The sequence below is a fragment of the Pimephales promelas genome, chromosome 21 (genome assembly GCF_988280905.1).
Source record: "Pimephales promelas chromosome 21, fPimPro1.hap1.1, whole genome shotgun sequence".
Classification (NCBI taxonomy): domain Eukaryota; kingdom Metazoa; phylum Chordata; class Actinopteri; order Cypriniformes; family Leuciscidae; genus Pimephales; species Pimephales promelas.
Window position 1 is genome coordinate 14040818 of NC_142789.1, and position 24364 is coordinate 14065181.

Here is a 24364-nt window from a genome sequence, read left to right on the forward strand (position 1 = left end):
TCTGCTGGGAAACATTTAAGCCTGTCGTCTGGTTCCACCGACGCATGCGCACAGTTGAGGTTTGCAACAGCGGAAAATACGTTACTGTTTGAAAAGGCGGCAGATTTGATATGCAGTGTATGTGTGCGTTGTGTAAATATCAGACATCCCAAGTCTCCCAGAAGTTCCGGGAGTCTCCCGCAGATTGATGGCGGCTCGCTGATGCCCGCAAATTAGTTAAAATCTCCTGGAATCTACAGCGAGCGAGCAAGAGCACGCACATACTGTGTTTCAAACTGTGTAGCGCGTGCGACAGAGAGCGAGAGAACCCTTGTGCATGCATAGTAAAAGTATAACCTGTGGGAAAAACGGCATTTTAAACCTTAATTTAGGGCAAAGTCATCAAACGTTTTCAGCGATTTTTATCATATTTTATTACTGTTTCTATACAAGCAGATTTAATGTCCCAGTGACCAGTGAAAGTGACTCTCTGCCCATTCATTTAGATAGGACCCTGGTCTTGTTAAGTCCGGAATAGCTGCCCGGAGGCGTTGCCAAGATGGCGGCCGAGTGGCATGACTTGCCTAAAAGGCAAGTTAAACTTGCCATTTTTCTCTTTATGCTCCCGTTTCAAATTCACAAAAATAAATAAATAAATAAAAGTATAATTACAATAATAATAATAAATATAGCTGCGAGCAGCGATTGCGGGCCCAAGCCGGTGGCACCGCAACCCTGATGCCTTTAGTTACCCAAAGGCACCGGGATGGTGGTACCGCCGGCTTTGGCCCTTTATCGCTGCTCACAGCTATATTTATATTTAATATAAAGCCGGTGGCACCGCCACCTTGGTGCCTTTAGGGTTATTCTGTACGACGTGTAAAAACGTAACCCCCGCTTTGACTATCAAAAAGAAGTGTATTGTAGAGCTTGCATCAATGCGGACTCGATGCGCTGTGCGCTGTAACTCCATGTGGCTTTAAGCGCATCATTCTCCACTCGGGATGCGCATAAGCGTTTTGTGCCACACTGTACTGAGCCTTTCATATCATAATGCAGTGACGCAATGACAGATTATTAATTGCCTTTCTTGTTCTGTTCCATCTATTATATGTTGATAATAGATAGGACAGAGCACTAAAAACCTCAAACAAAGCACTAAAAACTTAAGCTGTTTGCTGTGTAGTCTGAGAATGAGCTGTTTGATTTGCACCCTCTTCCTCTTCACTGTCCTCCATAAAAACCAGCTATCCAGGTCCATGTTGTTCTAGAAAGTTTGTATGTTGCTGCCTCAATTAACATCTCTGCTATACATTTAAAACATGGCTATATCTAAAATAATTTATCTTTTTGATTTTTGTCATCTTGTTTTTCATGAATATTTTACAACAATACAAAGAGCAATGTGTATTTTCCATTAATATAGTTTGTAATGGCTTTTTTTGTCATAGATTATAATCATATATTTTTTGGATTTGTTATTTATCTTTATAATGAAGTTGTCTGTATTAAGTAGATTGTGTTTAACACACAAGAGTGATTTATTAGTTCAACACATAGTTATAGAAATTCTACTTTATCTAAAAAAACCCCTGCACTTTATACACACACACACACACACAAATACATGTAAATAAAAATACCAAAAAAAAAAAACATCAAATGTGTTTTTAGTCAGAGTATTATTTTATACAGAAACAAATATTTGTAATTCAGATAAGAATGAAGTTAGTGTTTTAAAATCTTAAGGAAAACAAATATATTGAAATATAGCACATGAATTTTAAATTCATTCAACTTCAATTACAAATACAATCTTACTTTTATTTAAAGCAAACTATACATTTAAAAGATGGGGGTTATATGCCTATTTTGTCATTTAAAAATATTGTTATGCAAATTGTTATGCAAAAAGACAAGGACTTAGAGACAAGGACTTGTAGGAAAAATCACAGCCAGCCACACACACACACATAAACACAGACAACAGCCCTCCCCTCCCCACACAGACACACACACACAGAGAGAGAGAGAGAGAGAGAATCGCAGGGGAAATAAATCCATTCAAACTACAATATCTGACTTTCTGTTGCTCAGAGCGAATGACTTTAAATTGGAAAGTTGATCGGCTTGACGAGAACAATATACGTGGTAAGTTTTGTAACTGTAGGTAAATTGAGCAAAGTTATAACACACTTTATGTGTCCTTTTTTAGTCATAAAATTCATTTCCTCGCCACGGCCAGACCGTTCGAGATATCAAAAATCCGTCCGGAATTGAGCATCCTCAATGTCTTGACTTCATGCACACCGAGTTTGGTTGTGATTGGTAAACACATGCATTGTGATTTGATGTATTTCTCCTAGGACAATTATTCAAACAACCCATAATTCATAATTCATAAATAACTTCCATTTGAACTGTCATAAAACTTAGAGCACGAAAGTTGTTTGGCCTGATGTGATCTATAATTGTACCGAGTTTCATATTAATTCATGCAAGTGTGTTTGATTTATGGTCAAATGTTCGAATCCCAGTCCAGGGGGCGCTGTCGAGCCGCCCTGCCACGCCCGGTTACCAGCTTCAGCCCGGCCCTGATGGCCATGGGTTCTGACCCGTGTGCAAAGTTTCAAGAGTTTTCGAGGATGTTAAGGCCCCCGAAAATGCCAGAGAAGTCGCACACAGCAAATAAAGGGTTAAAATTAACCTGACAGGCGCCCCTCCTCTCACTCACACAGAGAGACACTGAGAGACTGGCAAAATTCTGAGATTTTCTCTACATTCAAACAAACATATCTGACTTTCTGTGGGTCCTAGCTAATGAGTGTCAATTAGAAAGTTGTCCGGCTCGAGGAGTACAATATACATACCGATTTTTGTAACTGTAGATAAAACTAACAACCCCACTTTTGTCAAAAGGTGGCGCTACTGAGCCCTCACCACGCCCGTTTCTGCAACTTTGCACATGTCTACTGGCTAATAAATGTGATGTGTCTGTCGAGTTTCATGCATTTTGAAGCATGCTAAGAGTCTCAAAAGCATCCTAAAAGCATCCTAAAAGAATGGTAAAGTTTGATGCGTCGCCACGGCAACAGTTTCAAAGATATCAAGAATCCATTCACAGGTCTACATCTGCCCTATGTTTACATTATACAGATGAAGTTTGAAGCAAATCGGGTAAAAATAAAAGGGTGATTTCAAAGCATTTTGAAAGTGACACACTTCCTGCTGCCAGTTGGTGGCGCTATAACTTTGACTCACAATAGTCACATCCTTGTGATCGTCCTCTTACAGCGAATACACTGCTGAAGTTTCATCAAGTTCAGTTAATGTATGCTGAAGTTATAACACACTTCCTGTTTCACGTTTCTCGCCATGATTTCATTTCCTCGCCACGGACAAACCGTTCGAGATATCAAAAATCCCCTCGCAAACTTTCATCCTCAATGTCTTGACTTCACGCTGACCGAGTTTCGTCGAATTTGGATCAAAGCTCTAGGAGGAGTATTTCAAATACCATTGCGAGCGTTTTACAAACAAACCTCAATAGCCGACTTCCTGTTGGGCTGGGGTAAAAAGTAAAAGCACGAGGTATAGATGAAACGATGAGATCAACATGTGTACCGAGTTTCATATTATTACATGCAAGCGTGTTTGAGTTATGGACCGAGTGTTCGGACCCCGTTCCAGGGGGCGCTGACGAGCCCCCCTGCCACGCCCAGGTACCAGCTTCAGCCCGGCTCTGATGGCCGCGGGTTCTGACCCGTGTGCAAAGTTTCAAGAGTTTTTGAGCATGTTAAGGGCTCCAAAAGTGCCAAAAAGGTAGTAAAATAATAATACTAAAGAAAAAATATAGCTGCGAGCAGCGATGGCGGGCCCAAGCCGGAGGCACCGCAACCCCGGTTCCTTTAGTTACCTAAAGGCACCCGGGTGGCGGTGCCGAAGGCTTTGGCCCTTTCATGATTAAATGTTAAAACGGCTTGCCATACTCTGTCATTTCGACTAGTCACAATTATGTTACAGATATCTTAAATGATAATACAAACTATCCAAAGTGTAACGACTAGACAGAAAGACTTTGTTGATATCTACAATGTTAATTCCGGACAGGCAAACTTAGCTTTTAAATGTTAAAAGGGCTTGCCATACAGGGACGTAGGCTCAGAGAGAGGCTCACCATATTCAGACCAAAATATCTGACTTCCTCTTGGTCTGAGCTAATGACTATGTATTAGAAAGTTGTACGGCTTGAGGAGTACAATGTATATACCGATTTTTGTAACTGTAGATAAAACTAACAACCCCACTTTTAAGTATATATATGGTGCCTTTAGTGTTATTCTGCACGACGTGCAAAAACTTAACCCCCGCTTTTTTAAGTATATATATATATATATATATATAAAGAGGGTTATTCTGCACGACGTGCAAAAACTTAACCTCCGCATTGACTGTCGAAGAGAAGTGTGCAGAAGAGCTTGCATCAGTGAGGGCTTTGCAAAATATATATACATACAAACACACACACACACACACATATAAATGAGGTTAGTGTTTTACAATATTAAGGAAAGCAAATGTATTGAAATATAGCACATTAATTTTAAATTCATTCAGCTTCAATTACCAATTTGTAGTTTACCAATTTATCTTACTTTTATTTAAAGCAAACTATACATTTAAAAGATTAGGGTTATATGCATATTTTGTCATTTAAAAAAATACAAAATTGTTATGCAAAAAGATAAGGACTTGCAGAAAAAATCTACAGTCAGCCACACACACACACACATAAACGCAGACACCAGCAACCCCCCCCCCCCCCCTCCCTCTTCCCCATACAGACACTGATAGAGACAAGATACACATCCAAACTGCAATATCTGACTTTCTTTTGGTCTGAGCTTCTTACTGTTAATTAGAAAGTTGATCGGCTTGACAAGAACAATATACGTGGCATGTTTTGTAACTGTAGGTAAAACGAGCAAAGTTAACACATTTTATGTGTCCTTTTTTAGTCATAAAATTATTTTCCTCGCCACGGCCAAACCGTTCGAGATATCAAAAATCCGTCCTGAATTGAGCATCCTCAATGTCTTGACTTCATGCACACCGAGTATGGTGGTGATTGGTAAACACATGCGTTGTAATTTGATGTATTTCTCCTAGGAGATTTATTCAAACAACACATAATTCCCAACTTCCATTTGAACTGTCTTAAAACTTAGAGCAGAGATGGGCGCAGGTCACGCAAGTCTCAAGTAAGTCTCAAGTCTTAACCGTCAAGTCTCAAGTAAGTCCCAAGTATTTTTTTGGGGGGGGGGAAGTCAAGTCAAGTCACAGGCTATGTCAAGTCAAGTCAAGTCTTGTAGTAGGTTAAGTCAAGTGCAAGTCAAGTCACCTTATTATTTTAATTTTACATGCAGAATCTGATCTTAATAAAATGAAAAGACAAGATAAGTATTTGCCAGTAAATTACAATAATTTGCATTGTAAATACTCATGTTCAGTAAAATACACCATGGAATCAAACTAAATTGTAACTTCATAAAATTATTTATTTTTCACTTCTGCCAACAGTGTGTTTGAAATGTTTTAAATTTTCAACATTGAGTCCATAAAACAAATAACAGCTTAACATCCTACAGACTCTCTGAACACCTTCCTCTCTCTCAAACACAGTTTACAAACAATATTAAACTTTGTTACATTTCTCCTCTCTCTCTCTCTCTCTCTCTCTCTCTCTCTCTCTCTCTCTCTCTCTCTCTCACACACACACACAGTGGCGGTTCTAGACCATTTCAACTGGGGGGGCCAAGCTGGGGCCAGTTGTACTGTTAGAGGGGCCAGTTACATTTAGACCTTATCATTTTCTGCACTGCACTGAATGCATAAATAAGCAAAATACCATGTTTATAATTATCCAACAATTTGCATTTGCATTATATTTTTACATTTGCATTACATATATCAGTCTGTATTTGAATTTCCATTTTATTTTTTTACATTGAATATACAGTATGTATATATATATATATATATATATATATATATATATATATATATATATATATAATTTTTACAATTTAATCTACGATTTTTGTGGGTTTTTTTTTTTTTTTTTTCAAAAAGATCAGCAAATTATCCTCTAAACTGGCCTTTTTAGGGGGCTTTCCTCTCAGGGTGAATGAGCTTTTTTATAATTGTTTTTTTCCTGACATCTTTGAAAGACAGAAGCAATAATTAATGCATCCTTGGCCAGGATATAATTATAAAATATGACATGATTTTAAAAGTGACCTATAATATCGACTATGCAATACACTTTAATTTATCTAGTGCTAATAAAATTATTAAGCCTATTTGGAGAGAGAGATGTTTATAATGTGACAATATGTCAGTCATCGTGATTCGTGTAATAAGATGACTAGGCCTAGACTACTTGTTCTGAGCAGGTGTTGTCAGTGAACAGGCTGTAAAACTGTTGTCTAAGTTACAGACTGATACTAATTAAATGGGAAACGAATCGATTACCTAACGTAACCTCGGTTCTCTCTAGATGAGGGAACGAGCATTGCGTAAGCTAGCTTACGCTACGGGAAAGATTCATCTTACATCAGTCAAGTTGTCATAGTTTTTGTCAAACAAGTTGTGAATTTGTTGTAACATTAAAACAGGAGATCATGACTTACTCCGTGCTCCAAGTGATGTTCGGAGCTCCAGTGATTAGTTTCATCTGTGGGACGGGTGAAGAAACTTTCGGAAGATGTTGTAACAGAATCATATGAACAATTCCAGGATATGCTTTTTTTCATTGGTTGTTGCGTTAAATTTTACCCAGATACAATAGTGCCCTTTTCTGATTGGCTATTAAGTAGCACTTCTCTTTTTTTGATTGGCTGATGCGTAGCAGGGTCGACTGCTGAACTCCAGGCGAGACGCGCTTGATTCTCACGTGAGAGCGGCGCGGCCAGAGAAATTGCGTATATTAAATATATTATTAAGTTTTTCCGCATGAGAAATACAATGTGTGACGGGAGTGTGAGACAAAAGACTGAAACGAGTGACTGTCATGCTCAATGCGTGACACACTATAAAAAAAATATTTCACACTGACTCCACATTTAGGGGGGCCACAAGGGGGTCCAAGCTTGTTGTCGCAGGGGCACTGGCCCCCCCAGGCCCCCGCCTAGAACCGCCACTGCTCACACACACACACTTTCTCTCTCTCTCAAGAAGCAAAAACATGACTGCTAAAGGTTGTATCAGCGATGGCGGGGTAACATCACTTAACATCACGAGTGATATTCCCTTAGGCCACGCCCCCTTGTCTCCCCAAAGTATTATAAGCAATCATGCGCATCCCGTGTGCAGAACGATGCACTTGAAGCAACACCAAGTCACAGCACGCAACGCTTCACATTGAAAAGAACATAGCGAAGGGATGGTATCTATAATCTATGCTTAGTAGGGCTGCACGATTTGGGAAAATGTCATATTGCCATTATTGAGCCAATATTGCAATTGCGATTTGCGACTCCGATATAATAAAATGGTTTCATGAGTCCAACTTGCTTGGTTCTAAAGTAAAATGCACACACAGATTAATGTTTATTTCTCAACTCAAACTAAAAACAACAACAACAATAAATGATTGATAACACCTATAATGATCAATAAACCATCAACCAAACCAACATTACAGTGATTCCATCAATTGAAAGCCATCAACTTTTTAAAAAATTATTAGGCTTAAAAAAAATATATAACAGCTTTTAAATTAAGTGAACTTCAAACAATCCCCACATAAACCCATAATAAAAAACATATTTACCTGTGCCCTTCCTGTCTTAACAGGTACAGAAATTGAATAAAGTTATCAAACAGTCTGCGCTGCCTGAATCATAAATTATATATATAATAATCCTTATTAAAGCTACAAAAGTTCTTTACTCAAGATCAGTGAGTAATTTTCTAATTTCCCTTTGTTCTTTTAACTTTACTGAAAGAACGCTTTATTCGCTGCTGGCCCTTTAAGAGCACCCGTTGCCGAGACGCGGATCTCACACGCGCCTCATAGCACAACTCACAACTCTCACATTTTGGCATAATTGTGTGTGCTATTGTTCGTTCAAGCTCGAAAGAGAACTGTTTATTCTGGGCTGGCACACGGTCAGTGCATGCGCATTATGCGAGTCTCATCTATTCTAATCTAGGGCACTCACAGGCAGCTTTTCACTTCTTGTCGTGCAAAATGCGAAAAGGCATTTGAACCAATAAGAGGGGGATCTTGTAACACTAGTCAAAGGATGACAAAAAAGAAGAGATGCTGCGCTAATAGCCCTACTTTGTTTATTTCATTTAAAATCGCGGCATTTTGCGTTATATAATTGCATAGGTTTGAGATCGCTATTACGACTGCGATATAATTAATCGTGCAGCACTAATGCTTAGTGTATTCTAAAGGGCAATAAACTCCACTCCAGCAAGATAGTCATTTTATGCAAATCATAGACCTTTATGCCTTATCTACAAAGAAAGTATAATATTGGGAACATTGATCTTGAAGAGAGTGTCGTCGTGTTACTGTCGCAACCGAACGCGACGCGCTAATGCTGATGCATGGAGAATGACTGAGGCGAGATGACTTTCCGTTAACTTTAACTTAGAGACTAAAATATTAATTTTACCACACATTAAGCTATTGAATGACTTTAGAAGTCTTGGAATATAGTGTGAAAACTTGATTGTGCTTTACAGTTTTTTATGCCTTTAGTGGGGCTTAACAAAATAACACAATATGCAGAATGTCGGACGTCACTTATAGGCTAAACTGTTTTTATAGATAAAACTATTTACATTCGGCAGTCATGAAAACAAATCTCAGATAACGGTTGACTAGGTAACAATGTGTAATTTTGCGCCGGAGTTCTCCTTTAACTTACATTAGCTAGCTAACTACGAACGAGCTAACCAGATAACATTAACAAATTGACAAGCACTTACTGGGCAGAATATGGCTCTTCAAATGACGGACGAAATTGGAGGTTGTCATCTGACTGTCCGCGATCTTAACGTTGCATGTCTTGCAAAGCGCTGTTCTTTTGCCATCTTGTTGTAAGAAATTCTTGAATCCAAAAGCGACGACGACCCTCGTTATCCCTCCGGCTGACATGTTGATGTGATCTGATGTAAGTGGGCGTGGTGTGCGCGTAAGGTATGAGAAGGCATGACTGATGATCTCTGATCCAGTCATGACAGCGCTATTCTCAGCCTGCGCTCCAGCTGGATCAACTTTATTTTTTTTTACATAATTTATATATTTTATATTCAAACTGAAAACATGATGTGATTAACACTCAAGTCATATTATTACATGCAAGTGTGTTTGATTTATGGACCAAATTTTCAGATCAAGTTTATGGACCAAGTTAATTTAATTAATAAACTAATTATATAAAACTATTAATGCACTACAATTAAACTGGTTATATGCCTTTACTTATAAAAAAATAAAAAACTTATTTAAAAAAATACCAGGCTTAAGGCATTTATTTTTTATGCAGGCCATACACACAGGAGTGAAATGGTTAATACCCCTCCCCCTACAAACACACACACATACACAGACAGGCAAAGACAGCAGGCTCAGATTGAGCAAGACCAAGTTATAATATTTGTATAATTTAATTTAGAAACAAATGATGTATAATTACATTTTTAGAAGATATGAGGCTTTTAGTGTTTACTTTTTTGACATTACTTTAATCTTTTGCCATAGTTGCACATGTCTATTGGCTAATAAATGTGATGTATCTGTTGAGTTTCAAGCAATTTCAAGCAAGCTAAGAGTCCCAAAAGCATCAAAAAATAATGTTAAAGTTTGTTTCGTTGCCACGGCATTTTGAAAGTGACACACTTCCTGCTGCCAGTTGGTGGCGCTATAACTTTGACTCACAATAGTCACATCCATGTGATCGGTCTCTTACAGCGAAAACACTGCTGAAGTTTCATCAAGATCAGTTAATGTATGCTGAAGTTATAACACACATCCTGTTCCATGTTTCTCGCCATAATTTCGTTTCCTCGCCACGGCCAAACCGTTCGAGATATCAAAAATCCCGTGGCACTTTTTCATCCTTAATGTCTTGACTTCACGCTGATCGAGTTTCGTCGAATTTGGTTCAGTGCTCTAGGAGCAATAATTTAAATTACATTGCATGTGTTTTAAACACAACCCTAAATAGCCAACTTCCTGTTGGGCTGGGGTAAAAAGTAAGAGTGTGAAGTATATATGAAACGATGAGATCTATACGTGTACCAAGTTTCATATTATTACATGCAAGTGTGTTTAATTTATGGACCAAATTTTCAGACCAAGTTTATTGACCAAGTTAATCTGATTAATAAACTAATTATATAAAACTATTGTCAATTCACTACAATTAAACTAGTTATATGCCTTTACTTATAAAAAATAAAAATAAAAACTTATTTAAAAAATACCAGGCTTGAGAAATGTATTTTCTTTATGCAGGTCATACACACAGCAGTGAAATGGTTAAGCCCCCTCCCCCTGCACACACACACACACACACACAGACAGCCAGCCAGCCAGCCAAAGGCTCAGAGTGGCCATATTCAAACAAAAATATCTGAGTTTCTGTGGGTCCTAGCTAATAAGTGTCAATTAAAAAGTTGTCCGGCTCGAGGAGTACAATATACATACCAATTTTTGTAACTCTAGTTAAAACTAACCACCCCACTTTTGTCAAAAGGTGGCGCTACTGAGCCCTCACCACGCCCGTTTCTGCAACTTTGCACATGTCTACTGGCTAATAAATGTGATGTGTCTGTCGAGTTTCATGCAATTTGAAGCATGCTAAGGGTCTCAAAAGCATCCTAAAAGCATCCTAAAAGAAGGGTAAAGTTTGATGCGTCGCCACGGCAACAGTTTCAAAGATATCAAGAATCCATTCACAGGTCTACATCTGCCGTATGTTTACATTATACATATGAAGTTTGAAGCAAATCGGGTAAAAATAAAAGGGTGATATCTAAGCATTTTGAAAGTGACACACTTCCTGCTGCCAGTTGGTGGCGCTATAACTTTGACTCACAATAGTCACATCCATGTGATCGTCCTCTTACAGCGAACACACTGCTGAAGTTTCATCAAGATCAGTTAATGTATGCTGAAGTTATAACACACTTCCTGTTTCACGTTTCTCGCCATGATTTCGTTTCCTCGCCACGGACAAACCGTTCGAGATATAAAAAATCCCCTCGCAAACTTTCATCCTCAATGTCTTGACTTCACGCTGACCGAGTTTCGTCGAATGTGGATCAAAGCTCTAGGAGGAGTATTTGACATTCCATTGCGAGCGTTTTACAAACAAACCTCAATAGCCAAATTCCTGTTGGGCTGGGGTAAAAAGTAAGAGCGCGAGGTATAGATGAAACGATGAGATCAACGTGTGTACCGAGTTTCATATTATTACATACAAGCGTGTTTGAGTTATGGACCAAGTGTTCGGACCCCGTTCCAGGGGGCGCTGACGAGCTGCCCTGCCACGCCCGGGTACCATCTTCAGCCCGGCTCTGATGGCCGCGGGTTCTGACCCGTGTGCAAAGTTTCAAGAGTTTTCGAGCACGTTAAGGGCCCCAAAAGTGCCCAAAAGGTAGTAAAATAATAATTATTATAATAATAATAATAATAGTAAAGAAAAATAATCCCAAGGAAAACAATAGGGCCTTCGCCCTTTCAGGGCTTGGGCCCTAATAATCCTTAGGAAAACAATAGGGCCTTCGCCCTTTCAGGGCTTGGGCCCTAATAATAAATCACATAAATTGCATTATTGACCTGGCTCAAAAAACTAGCATCATGTTATTGACCTATTAGGTAAATGTTTAGAGTGGAAGCAGAGCATGTGAAGAAGCATCTTTTCCACTTTCACTGTAACATCAATCACTGAGGAAAAGCCAAAGACGGTACATTCCCTTCTACTTTAATTGATGGCTCTGTTGGGTAGTCGAAAGGCGTTAAATTACTGATGTTTCTGGTGATTGAACGTCAGCTGTCAGTCTGTGAGCAAAGAGCCGGAGGCACGGGTGTAGGAGGTGTGCAGAGGAGATGAGGGTTAGCGCTGTCCTGAGAGTTTGACAACCCATATCATTGCCCGGGTCAGAGTGTAAATGAAGCTCCGGTGTGGATCGCTCCTCTTGAACGGCGGCCTAGAATAATGGAAGTTTTGTGGAGCACTGAAGATTAATGTTGAGAGACAACACATCATTTCCACCTTCTCTCATTCTGTGAGGCCTATTTACAAGTGAAAGCATGCAGTCAAAATCATTCCCTTCATTCCTATAAAAGATTGAGAACAGAAAAATTCTGTACTGCAAATGCCATAAAAGACAGGGGTAGTGTAAATGCTCAAAGTGAATGTGCAAAATGTTGCAACATCCTTGGCGGTGCCATTTTCAACGACATTTGTATAGAATGGTAATGTTTAGTAGTTGTGGAGTTATTTCCCTCTATCAGAACAAATTTCTCCCCACCTCTAAAGGACTATTTTAAGTGTGACTATCAAAGGGTTCTCCAGCTCCCTTCGCTTTGCCTAGTGCCGACAGCAAATATTTCTCTCTGTATTTTTTTATTTTTTTAAGGCAACCTATTTCAGGGACTCAGTTTGACTGGATAATGGCCCTGCGTGCAGTTTGGAATTTCTGAGCGGTTTGGAGTTTTGTCATTATCGATCGGGCTGTTTTGATGGCGTTGTCTGTTAAAGGGATAGTTAAATTTGATGGGACATAGAGACAATGGCTTCTCTTTTATGAATTTGAGCCAACCAAGTCGTCACCCTTAATGACCTTTTTTAGCAGCAACAGTCAAATCCCTCCCTGAGAGAGTTCTGTGTCTGTGTAGAGAGTGATGTGAGTCCAACTGGCACAAAACACTGGCTAATAATAATCATGGCAGCAGAGTTTACTGTGCTTTGAAAGTCTGGGATATTTGTGGTTTTATTTATAGAAAATACTTGTTTTCTGCAAGATGCATTAAATTGATCAAAAGTGACGGTAAACACTTTTACGTTGTTACAACAAATGATTCAATAAAATACTGTTCTTTTGAAATTTCTTTCATCATAGAATTCAGAAATATTCCCATGCTTTCCATCATAGGAATAAAGTACATTTATTTATTTTTATATATAAATAAATGTGTGTGTGAGTGTGTGTTTTCTCAACATTAAAGGTGCAAAACACAAGTCTCTGAGATTTTGCAGAACTACACCCCCTCTGGCGACAAGCAAAACTGCAACCATCACACACACATGCACACGTTTACACAAGCTGTTCATGACCAAAGGACCATCAGCCGCACACATCTCTTGTGACAGTCATAATGAGGTAATAAATTTATAAATCTGCAAGTCATTTAAAATATATTTAAAGGAAAGGCATTTGAGTAATTTACACACTTATATGTGTGTGTCAGGGGGAAAGGGGGTAGTAGACAACTTCTGTTTTTGTTTCTATCTATCTCCATGTTGAACTGTTTTATATGTTTATTGTATCCACACGTTCATGAACAATATAAGTTAGTACTTTGCTCTAGGGATTAAACGGGATCCCATTCAGACCGGAGATTTGTTGAAAGCTTCCCGATGTTGACTCTCGTCTTATTCCGACGCCTGGCACTAGACAGACAGAAGTTTTATTTTCTTTGTCTTACGTGGAGTTTGCGTTGCGGTTTGGAATGAACTACAAGCCGGTCTCTTTGGGGCTGTTTACACCTGGCCACTTCATGTGTTTTCTCAGATCGGATAGCTATCTGATTTATCAAAACGATTCCATTTACACCTGCTCACATAAATGTGTTTTTTTTTTTACAAAACGGGTATAAATCCAATCTTAACCTGCACAGATTTTATGAAGTGCACGTCACCGAAAGCAACAGATTGTAGTGCTAAGCGTCTGCGACTTACTTTCACTTTGATTTGTGATAGATTGCGTCGCCCTGGCTTGATGAATAGGTGCTCAGCTGCTCATCTGAGGCGATCATGCATGTCGCAGTAGCGTCGTCATATCTGACTAAAATAACATGACTTATAGCCTGGTTTCAACAACCAGATGCATTTACACTTGTCCAGTTTCGTCTGGAATGCGGCCCAGACCACGTCCTCAAGTGGTTTGAGCGATCAGATTCAAATCCGTCTTGAATGCGTTTCGGATGGCATTTACACCTGGTCTTTTCACGATCGAATAGCTATCCGATCACAGAAAACACATGAAGTGACCAGATTTAAACGGCCCCTTTGAATCCATCTTCTACTTTTGTCGAAAGTTGATTAAAGTTGTGTCGCTCAACTTGTCTTCTCTGATACGGAGAATGGCGGCAATAACACAAACCTGCCAGACATAGCCAGGCGAACGTGAACGCGGATGACGTCACGCACAGTCTCAAATTCGAGCCTGAATCCCTCTTATTTATCTTACTGTACAGGATTATAGAGGCAATCGCAGTGATCAGAGAAGGGCTCATTCAGCCCATCAGGCAATTGTTTAAGCATGTATGGGTTAGAAAATTGGCTATTTTTAACATGATATGTTGCATAATGCACCTTTAATCTTCAGTGCTCCACAAAACTTCCATTATTATATATGAAGAGTTCAGATGCAAAAGCCTCTAAATGCCATTTGAAATTTTCTTCAAGAATGTTAATTTTTGTCAAGCTTGTATATTTAAGTTCAGTAATTTCACTTTAATGGCAATGAAGATTACCTATTAATTGCCATTTAAGTGAAATTACTGAATTTAAATATACAAGCTTAATAAAAATGATTATTCTAGAAGAGAATTTCAAATTTCACTTAGAGGCATTTGCATCTGAACTCTTCATATATATATATATATATATATATATATATATATATATATATATATATATATATATATATATATATACAGTATAGTGTGTGTGTGTGTGTAAATGGGATGTAAACTCACCAAAAAAAAAAAATACTATTGCACTCCTATTTATTGCACTCCATTTGTCTGATGTGCTGAAGTCTATGAAGTTTAACGGAGAACCACTTGTCGTCAGTACAAGCCTGTTTGCAAAAATGAAATTATATGCGTGACTGTCTAACATTTAAAGATAATTCAAGTTATTCACTGAGGAAAACGCGTCTCTCAAATGATTAAACCACACGCAAATACATTTGTCATAGCACATGACAGGGCAAGCAACATTACACTATTTGCTTCTATTTGGTTTGTCAGTGGCATTTTTAGGACCACTTGGTTTTTGCTCTTTTTCTCCACTGTTTTTTTCCATAGAAATGTTTCCTTTTTCACCTATTGGCGTGAATGGATGTTTTCCATGCATAGTATACAGATTTGATTAACCAACAATCAAAATCATTGCCAATTATTTTCAATATCAATTTTATCAATTAGTTATGCAGCCCTAGTACAGCCAAGAATTGAAGGTGTTAAAACAGAAATTAAATGTAAAAGTAAACTAATTCCATTTGTGTGTGTGTTTCTCATGTCTCTACAGTAACAGACATGGCGTACAGGAAAGTGCGTGCTGGCCACGGTTCTCTCCGTGTGCGGGATCTGGAGAGTGTGGAGCTTCACACAGCTTCCCTGGAACTGGAATGGGACATGGAGAAAGAGCTGGAGGAACCGGGCCTGGACCGCTTCCAGCTGGAGTGTGTGGAGCATCAACCTGTGAGCAGCTCTTCTGGCGGGGGCATGGACCCAGACCTGGAACCAATTCAACCCTCCGTTTCCCCTCATGGACGTTTTGAGCGTCTCCAGGAGGACCCTAATTACGTCTCTCGTTTCAGCCGAGCGGTACCCAAGGGCCAGAGATGGAATGGGACCTGCCTGGCTAAATACCTGCTAGCAGGGCTGGGTGTGTTTGCTCTGGGGCTGCTCATTGGACGATATGCCTTCAACAGGGAGCAAGTGAAGGTAGAGCCAAGTGCAGACTCAGATGTGCTGGAGAAGATTGTTCAGGGAATCACAGCAGAGAAAATACAAGCGCTGCAGAGGTAAATGTTTTGTACTTTCCATCTATTGTACATTTTTTTTTTTTCTCAGAATCAAAGTGGGAAAATGCAGTGGATCTTTTTATAGTAATAAATAAATAATAAAGAAAAGTAGGTTTTGCAGAAGGAATATAGGAAAGGATTTCCACCATTTTCAACAGATTTTTTCATTGTCAACAACATAATACTGTATATGAACATACAGTATGAGGGTGTTCCCTTGGCTATGGGCTTTTTTAGCACTGTGGTGAAATGAAACCTCTATAAAACACGTCTATTTACCAATATCTAACAGTGGATACAGCATACTTCCTTCATAGGACAATTTTGTCATATTATTATTATTATTATTTTGTTGATAATCTAAAAAAACAAAAAAGTAGACCAGCAATAATTAAATAATAAACATATTAATTAGTACTAATTAAGACTAATTTAAATAAAAATCATTATAACAGACACAATTTGGTCATAATTAGTGTTTTTTCACAAAATATTATATTAAACATTTTAAGTTTTTAAATAAATTTGTTTAATGCACTTCTAGTCGTGGGTTATCCATACAGTGTGTGTGTGTATGTGTGTATATATATATATATATATATATGTGTGTGTGTGTGTGTGTATATATATTGGCTGATAAGAGAAGGTATTATCAGGGAGCTGAATACTATAAAATTCTACAGGGAACTCAAGATTTTAATAGACATTCAGACGGTAAGGTGAAGAATAACACAGAAACTTCAAGGGTGTTCCAGCAAGTGAGTGAGGAGAAGTGAACCATACTGAGGAAGCAGATGCAGGGACAGTGTTTCACTGGGACAGGCTCTTCGGGACCTTCATCTTTTTTTAAAAAAGCAGTCCTGCAGCCAAAGTTGTGCTCAGCTTATTCCCACTACTGACAAAGCTGCCTTGTTCACTCTGAGCCCAGCTGTGTAGTCTCTGACAGGCAGACTAAAGTCGAAAGCAGGTTCTGATGTTAAAATTAAATGCAGACAAACCTCAAGCGATAACACATTGTTTTTGGAGCACGGATCATGGCGAGCATGTATATTCGTGTCAAAAATGATAACTCGGTTTCTTCTGAACCAAAACCACCTGACTCCTGAAACAGGCTTTGCGGTAGTGTCAATTTATAATTTATTTTGTCACATTTATATTTCAGACTGCAGTGCCAACAGCTTATCTCAGATCCTTTTTCGAGCGGGTAAGAGCAGGCGATATTACAATGTGGCGAGGCTGCAAAGGCGAGAAGTCTAAACATTGTGATGGCTTTATTTACCCCACATTCATGCAACCTCTTAATAATCACACTGCAGCTTGAAGAAACAAGAATATGTGTGAGGATAATGTAATTATTTACTATTTAAATGAGGCAGAAATTGTTTCAATGGACTGTGGAAAATGGTTGCCCTATAGGAGGAAGCTCTGTGGCGTGCAGAGATTAAAGAAGATCGTTGGATTATACTCCAAATCTCACTGTTAATCTCTTTGTCCCTCGTGTTAAACTGAGGTCGCTCTTCAGCCTGCCTGAAATTGAGCCCTGGGAAAGCTTTTGAAGATCTTTGCTAACTGCTTCAATACACACTCTAATAAGCTTGTTGGAAAAAAAGTAAAATAAATAATAAATAAATAAAAATACTCGCTAACCATGTCTGAAATATATATGAAAAAAAATATGTCAGTGATATTGTTTTATCTCAACATATATATATATATATATATATATATATATAGTGTATATATATATATATATATATATATAGTGTATATATATATATATATATATATATATATATATATATATATATATATATATATATATATATTCTACAGTATGTGGGACTGATTAAACAAGGTGCTGAAACCATTCTTTAGAAATGTTGGCCCATATTGATAGAATAGCATCTTGCAGTTGATAGAGATTTGTGGGATGCACATCCAGGGCGTGAAGTTCCTCTTCCACCACATCCAAAATATGCTCTATTTGGCTGAGATCAGGTTACTGTGAGGGTCACTTTAGTACAGTGAATTCATTGTCATGTTTATTTGAAATTATTTATGCTTTGTGACATGCTGCATTATCTTGCTGGAAGTAGCCATCAGAGGATGGGTACATGGTGGCCATAAATAATAATTCATTACATTTTTATTTTTATTTTATAAATTTTTATAAAATTTTAAAATTTTCATAAAGGGATGGACATGGTCAGAAACAATTCTCAGGTAGGCCGTAGCATTTAAACGATGCCAAATTGACACTAGAAGGGGCCTAAAGTGTGCCAAGAAAACCCCACACCATTACACCACCACCACCAGCCTGCACAGTGGTGACATGATGGATTTATGTTCTCATTCTGTTTACACCAAATTCTGACTCTACCATCTGAATGTCTCAACAGAAATCGAGACTCATCAGACCAGGCAACATTTTTCCAGTCTTCAATTGCCCAATTTTAGTGAGCTCTTGCAAATTTTAGCGTATTTTTTTCCTATTTGTAGTGAAGAGTGGTACCCGGTGGGATCTTCTGCTGTTGTAGCCCATCCGCCTCAAGGTTGTGCGTGTTGTGGCTTCACATATGCTTTGCTGCATACCTCGGTTGTAACGAGTGGTTATTTCAGTCAAAGTTGCTCTTCAATCTGCTTGAATCAGTCAGCCCACTCTCCTCTGACCTCTTGCATCAACAAGGCATTTTCACCCACAGGACTGCCGCATACTGGATGAAAATCCCAGTAACTGAGCAGATTGTTAAATACTCAGATACTCTGGCACCAACAACCATGCCACGCTCGAAATTGCTTAAATCACCTTTCTTTCCCATTCTGACATTCAGTTTGGAGTTCAGGAGATTGTCTTGACCAGGACCACACCCCTAAATGCATTGAAGCAACTGCCATTTGATTGGTTGATTAGATAATTGCTTTAATGAGAAATTGAACAGGTGTTCCAAATAATCCTTAAGCTGAGTCTATTTTAGTTAGTTCATTAGAAAACATCTGAGCACTTTAACCAGCAACCTTTTTTTATTGTGTGACAAAAGTATGAATGATTACATTTTTTTCTGCTGCATAATGATTGATTGCTCATAAAATGGGAATGCAATATTTCCGACATACATTTGTTAGCCTGCAGTTGCATATCCTTAGTTTCAGCCACGCTATAGTCTTTTTGATATGTTACCCTATGATTTTTAATTATTATCCCCATCTGGCCGCCACAAAAACATTTCCTTGAGGTGCTACTGAGAGACACACCAACTTGTATAGCCATTGTGCTGGGACTAAAAAATCATCCCTTTTAAGTCACATTCAATTATGGTGAAGCAGAAATTCTGTACTCATGCCATTTGTTTTTCTAAAAAAAAATTAAAAAATGCCCTGCCAAAGCGTCCATTTTCTTTTGGCTTATGACTGTGTTTATTTCTTCGATTCTGGCCTAATTTACACATCAAAGGTGAGTGCGGGGGAAGAACAGTTCCAGTAAAACGAGATTAGCCTAAAATCCCATGAAGAAGTAGCGTGTTTCCCACTGTTCAGGTCTATCTAATGGTGATCTGTCTCCTTTTGACACTCACCATTAATTGCTGGACAATTGATAGAGATGGCCTCTGGATACGCATTAAGGTGGGTGAGATTTAGGAACGTGCCATTGAGGGAGTCCAGATGAGTCTCTATGAACACTGTGTTGCCCCCTTCATCTTGGGTCAGGTTCATCATTTTTTATCCCAACCCCAGTCATTAGGGTCAAAAACAATTAGACAGGATGAGCAATGTATGTAGAGATGCTAGGGCTGTCCCAATATCAACACCTGTGGTCTTTGCAACGGACCACTTATGTGGCCGTATTTGGTAAAAATGTTCAAGTGGGCCTATATTTAAAAATAGCAAAAGAAAAGCTATCTATGTTATATATTTCTATTAGATATGTACTTACATTATAATGACAGTTTCCACCAACTTTCAAATCAGGAGAAATGTATAGTTTAATTTCAAGACAGGCAGTTTCTTTATTTCCGTTTTGTCTTCCGTCTATGGCGTCATATAACCTTTGACTCCTCTAGTTTCTCTTACTTCCTGCGGAACCCGGCGAAACCGCCAAACACAAAGGGGAACACGGACTACCGCCAATAAAAGCAAAGAAAACGACGAAGAAAAAAAAAAAAAAAGAATTGGCTCAATTGCGTGAGTCTCACACTGAATGCATGAGAGTTGGCAGCCCTGACTGAGTTATGAACCACGATTATGCTTTGCCTGCACGTTCTGCTGCTGGAGCCAGCTCAAAGCGCACACATTAGGGTGACCAACAGTCCTGACGTCCTGTTTTCACGTTCTTTCCTGGCCATCCTGGCTGTTTTTTTATAAAATGATGAAAATGTCCTGGTTTTCTAAAAAACTGCTAGCCGAGTGTCCTGGTTTTAATCAAAATATAGTCACCCTAGCAAACGTACAGGTGAAAGATATGACCCAAGAAGGGTTTGGGACAGGAAAAGAAGCATGGCATGGGTAAACAGTGGGGTTGCATTTAAAAAAATGGAGAGAGCTTCGTGACAAGTTAATATAGGCTACAGAGAGATGCCAATCTCGCTTGCATTCTAAAAAACAGGGTAAGCACCCATTCAGTTAACTATGTCCATCCGTATATTTAGTGAAATGATGTCATGTGTAAAACGCAGACGGGCTAGTTCTCATGTAGTTGTAATGTAAATTCATATTTGTTCTATGTATAGCTGGAGAAAGTAGCTTCATATGCAGTTCACTAACGTTATCTTGTTCGATATCATAGTATAAACGTAATTATATTATTAACGAAAGGTGACCGTGTTTTTTTAAACTTCTATTAAAACTAGCTAGAAGGAATATTGATTTAATAGGGGTCTGATAATTCATATCTCTCTCTGTTCGAAAAGATGTGATTGTCAACATACAATCACGGGTATGACAGAGCGTGCTTGTTCCAATGAACATCGTACCGCACTCCCTCTCTTTCTCCCTCAGAGGGCTCTGGTTGTCATTGACAGCGACAACAACTCCCGTGAGCCCACACTCTTCCCCAACGTCATCAACGTATGTCTTTTGTTATTATTTAGATCGAGTGCCCCCTGGTGGCCAAAAATAACATACTGTATGTTTAAACAGCCCGTTCTCTTCCCAAGGCGTCATGTACTGGCACTTTTGCCAATGCATATACATCCGACGCACATGGCAACCTTTAGCATCAATATGAGATGCAGATACAGTATATATATATGGGCCAGAAGGCGCCTCCTAGTGGTCTAACCCTAACCCTACCCCAGACCTAAACCTACCCATACTCTGTGCGTGTTATATTGACGCTAAAGGGTGCCATGTGTGTTGGATGTGCAAACCCAATTCCATAAAAGTTGGGACACTGTACAAATTGTGAATAAAAACAGAATGCAATTGATGTGGAAGTTTCAAATTTCAATATTATATTTAGAATGCAACATAGATGACATATCAAATGTTTAAACTGAGAAAATGCATAATTTTAAGGGGAAAATAAGTTGATTTTAAATTTCATGGCATCAACACATCTCAAAAAAGTTGGGACAAGGCCATTTTTACCACTGTGTGGCATCCCCTCTTCTTTTAATAACAGTCTGCAAACGTCTGGGGACTGAGGAGACAAGTTGCTCAAGTTTAGGAATAGGAATGTTGTCCCATTCTTGTCTAATAAAGGCTTCTAGCTGCTCAACTGTCTTAGGTCTTCTTTGTTGCATCTTCCTCTTTATTATGCGCCAAATGTTTTCTATGGGTGAAAGATCTGGACAGCAGGCTGGCCATTTCAGTACCCGGATCCTTCTTCTACGCAGCCATGATGTTGTAATTGATGCAGTATGTGGTTTGGCATTGTCTTGTTGGAAAATACAAGGTCTTCCCTGAAAGAGACGATGTCTGGATGGGAGCATATGTTGTTCTAGAACTTGGATATACCTTTCAGCATTGATGGTGCCTTTCCAGATGTGTAAGCTGCCCATGCCACACACACTCATGCAACCCCATACCATCAGAGATGCAGGCTTCTGAACTGAGCGCTAATAACAACTTGGGTTGTCCTTGTCCTCTTTAGTCCGGATGACATGGCGTCCCAGTTTTCCAAAAAGAACTTCAAATTTTGATTCGTCTGACCACAGAACAGTTTTCCACTTTGCTAGAGTCCACTTTAAATGAGCCTTGGCCCAGAGAAAACGCCTGCGCTTCTGGTTCCCGTTTAGATATGGCTTCTTTTTTGACCTATAGAGCTTTAGCCGGCAACGGTGAATGGCACGGTGGATTGTGTTCACTGACAATGTTTTCTGGAAGTATTCTTGAGCCCATGTTGCGATTTCCATTACAGTAGCATTCCTGTGTGTGATGCAGTGCCGTCTAAGGGCCCGAAGATCACGGGCATTCAGTATGGTTTTCCGGCCTTGACCCTTATGCACAGAGATTGTTCCAGATTCTCTGAATCTTTGGATGATATTATGCACTGTTGATGATGATAACTTCAAACTCTTTGCAATTTTTCTCTGAGAAACTCCTTTCTGATATTGCTCCACTATTTTTTGCCTCAGCATTGGGGGAATTGGTGATCCTCTGCCCATCTTGACTTCTGAGAGACACTGCCACTCTGAGAGGCTCTTTTTATACCCAATCATGTTGCCAATTGACCTAATAAGTTGCAAATTGGTCCTCCAGCTGTTCCTTATATGTACATTTAACTTTTCTGGCCTCTTATTGCTACCTGTCCCAACTTTTTTGGAATTTGTAGCTCTCATGAAATCCAAAAGGAGCCAATATTTGGCATGGCAATTCAAAATGTCTCACTTTCAACATTTGATATGTCATCTATGTTGTATTCTAAATATAATATTGAAATTTGAAACTTCCACATCATTGCATTCTGTTTTTATTCACAATTTGTACAGTGTCCCAACTTTTATGGAATTGGGTTATACGCTTTGGCAAAAGCGTCAGTATATGATGCCTTGGGATGAGAATGCATTGGTTTAAAACATAATGTTGTTTTTACACTTTGTTCTTTTCAAAACTTTGCACTTTAAAATAAACTTCTATAAATGGATTCTAAAGGATTTAGTAGTCCTTATGCAACAGATGACTGGCTTTAAGTGGCTTTAAGTACTATGTACTTGCATTGAAATTAATAATTTCATGCAATGGATTTTGTACATACATGTTACTTATATTTAATACCTGCATATAATTACAGCTGTCTTCATTTGTGTAATGACTTTAGTAATTATATAAAAGACAATAATTTCATATATAAAAAAGGGATTTTTTCCCCCACATATTTTAATTACTGGCACTTGAATTTATTTGTACTGCAGCTTTTATGTATGAGTTAGCACATTATAGTCTTGTTGGAGGACAGTGAAAAACCTAATACAGGCACTAGTGAATAGAATCTGTTTTGGGTCTCAGCCAAATTGAATTTATAAATGCAATCATCCATTAATCAATGCAACTTAAGTCATATTAGCATTGCTGGTGGGATGCCAGTCACTGATGAAACAGAACAAAGGGCTGCTTTTAGAAATCATTATATCACTCTAATATGTGAAATAGACACTCATGTTAAAGCATGTTAAAAATAATGTTTCACATCTTGATGAAATTTATACAGAAACTTTGAGAAAATGTGATTATCTAAGCTAAACATCAATGGATATTTCTTTAAAAGGGAATGTTTATTTCTGATATACTCTACAATTCCGGTTTTACCCTTAAATACTTTTACCCTTAAATTTACCCTTTAATACTTTTATTCAACAAAGACACAATGAACTGCTCAAGCTGTAAATACATTTATAATGTTACAAAATGTATATTTTAATTAAATGCTTTTTTGTAAACACTTTTGCAGCTTAATGTTTCTTTTGTAAAAAAAAAAAAAAAAATATTCTGAAATCGTGTTTCCAAAATGTATGCACCAAATGCTCCACAATGCACGTAAAGGATATAAGCCTGCATCCTCTAGAGTTTCATTACAGATAAAATAGAAATAAAAAAAAGTACACATTTTTTGTCTTAATTTTCAAAATTAAAAATTAGTACTTTTTTGTGATTATTATTTTTTATTATTTGCTGCTAAAGAATACCATCAAAATGAATGAATATTGTTCTGGATTGTGGGTGATAAGTAAATAATAGTGATGCACGATATATCAGCCACCATATCAATATCAGACGATATTTGTTCATTTTTACGTTATCGTTATCGGCCCGATAATAAAATGTGGCTGATATATTAAAGCTGATAAGTAATGAATTATTTCCTTCAACACTTGACACTTGAGAC

General features: G+C 38.3%; 1 protein-coding gene across 2 annotated transcripts in view; it reads left to right on the plus strand.

Annotated features, from left to right (window-relative positions):
* The window catches only part of naaladl2 (N-acetylated alpha-linked acidic dipeptidase like 2), a 368062-nt gene that overhangs the window by 102436 nt on the left and 241262 nt on the right, over positions 1 to 24364 (plus strand). For both annotated transcript variants that reach the window (XM_089124954.1, XM_089124955.1), the window contains exon 2: positions 15546 to 16044. In XM_089124954.1, coding sequence (XP_088981080.1) covers positions 15546 to 16044 — 499 coding nt within the window. The remainder of the gene's footprint in view (positions 1 to 15545; positions 16045 to 24364) is intronic.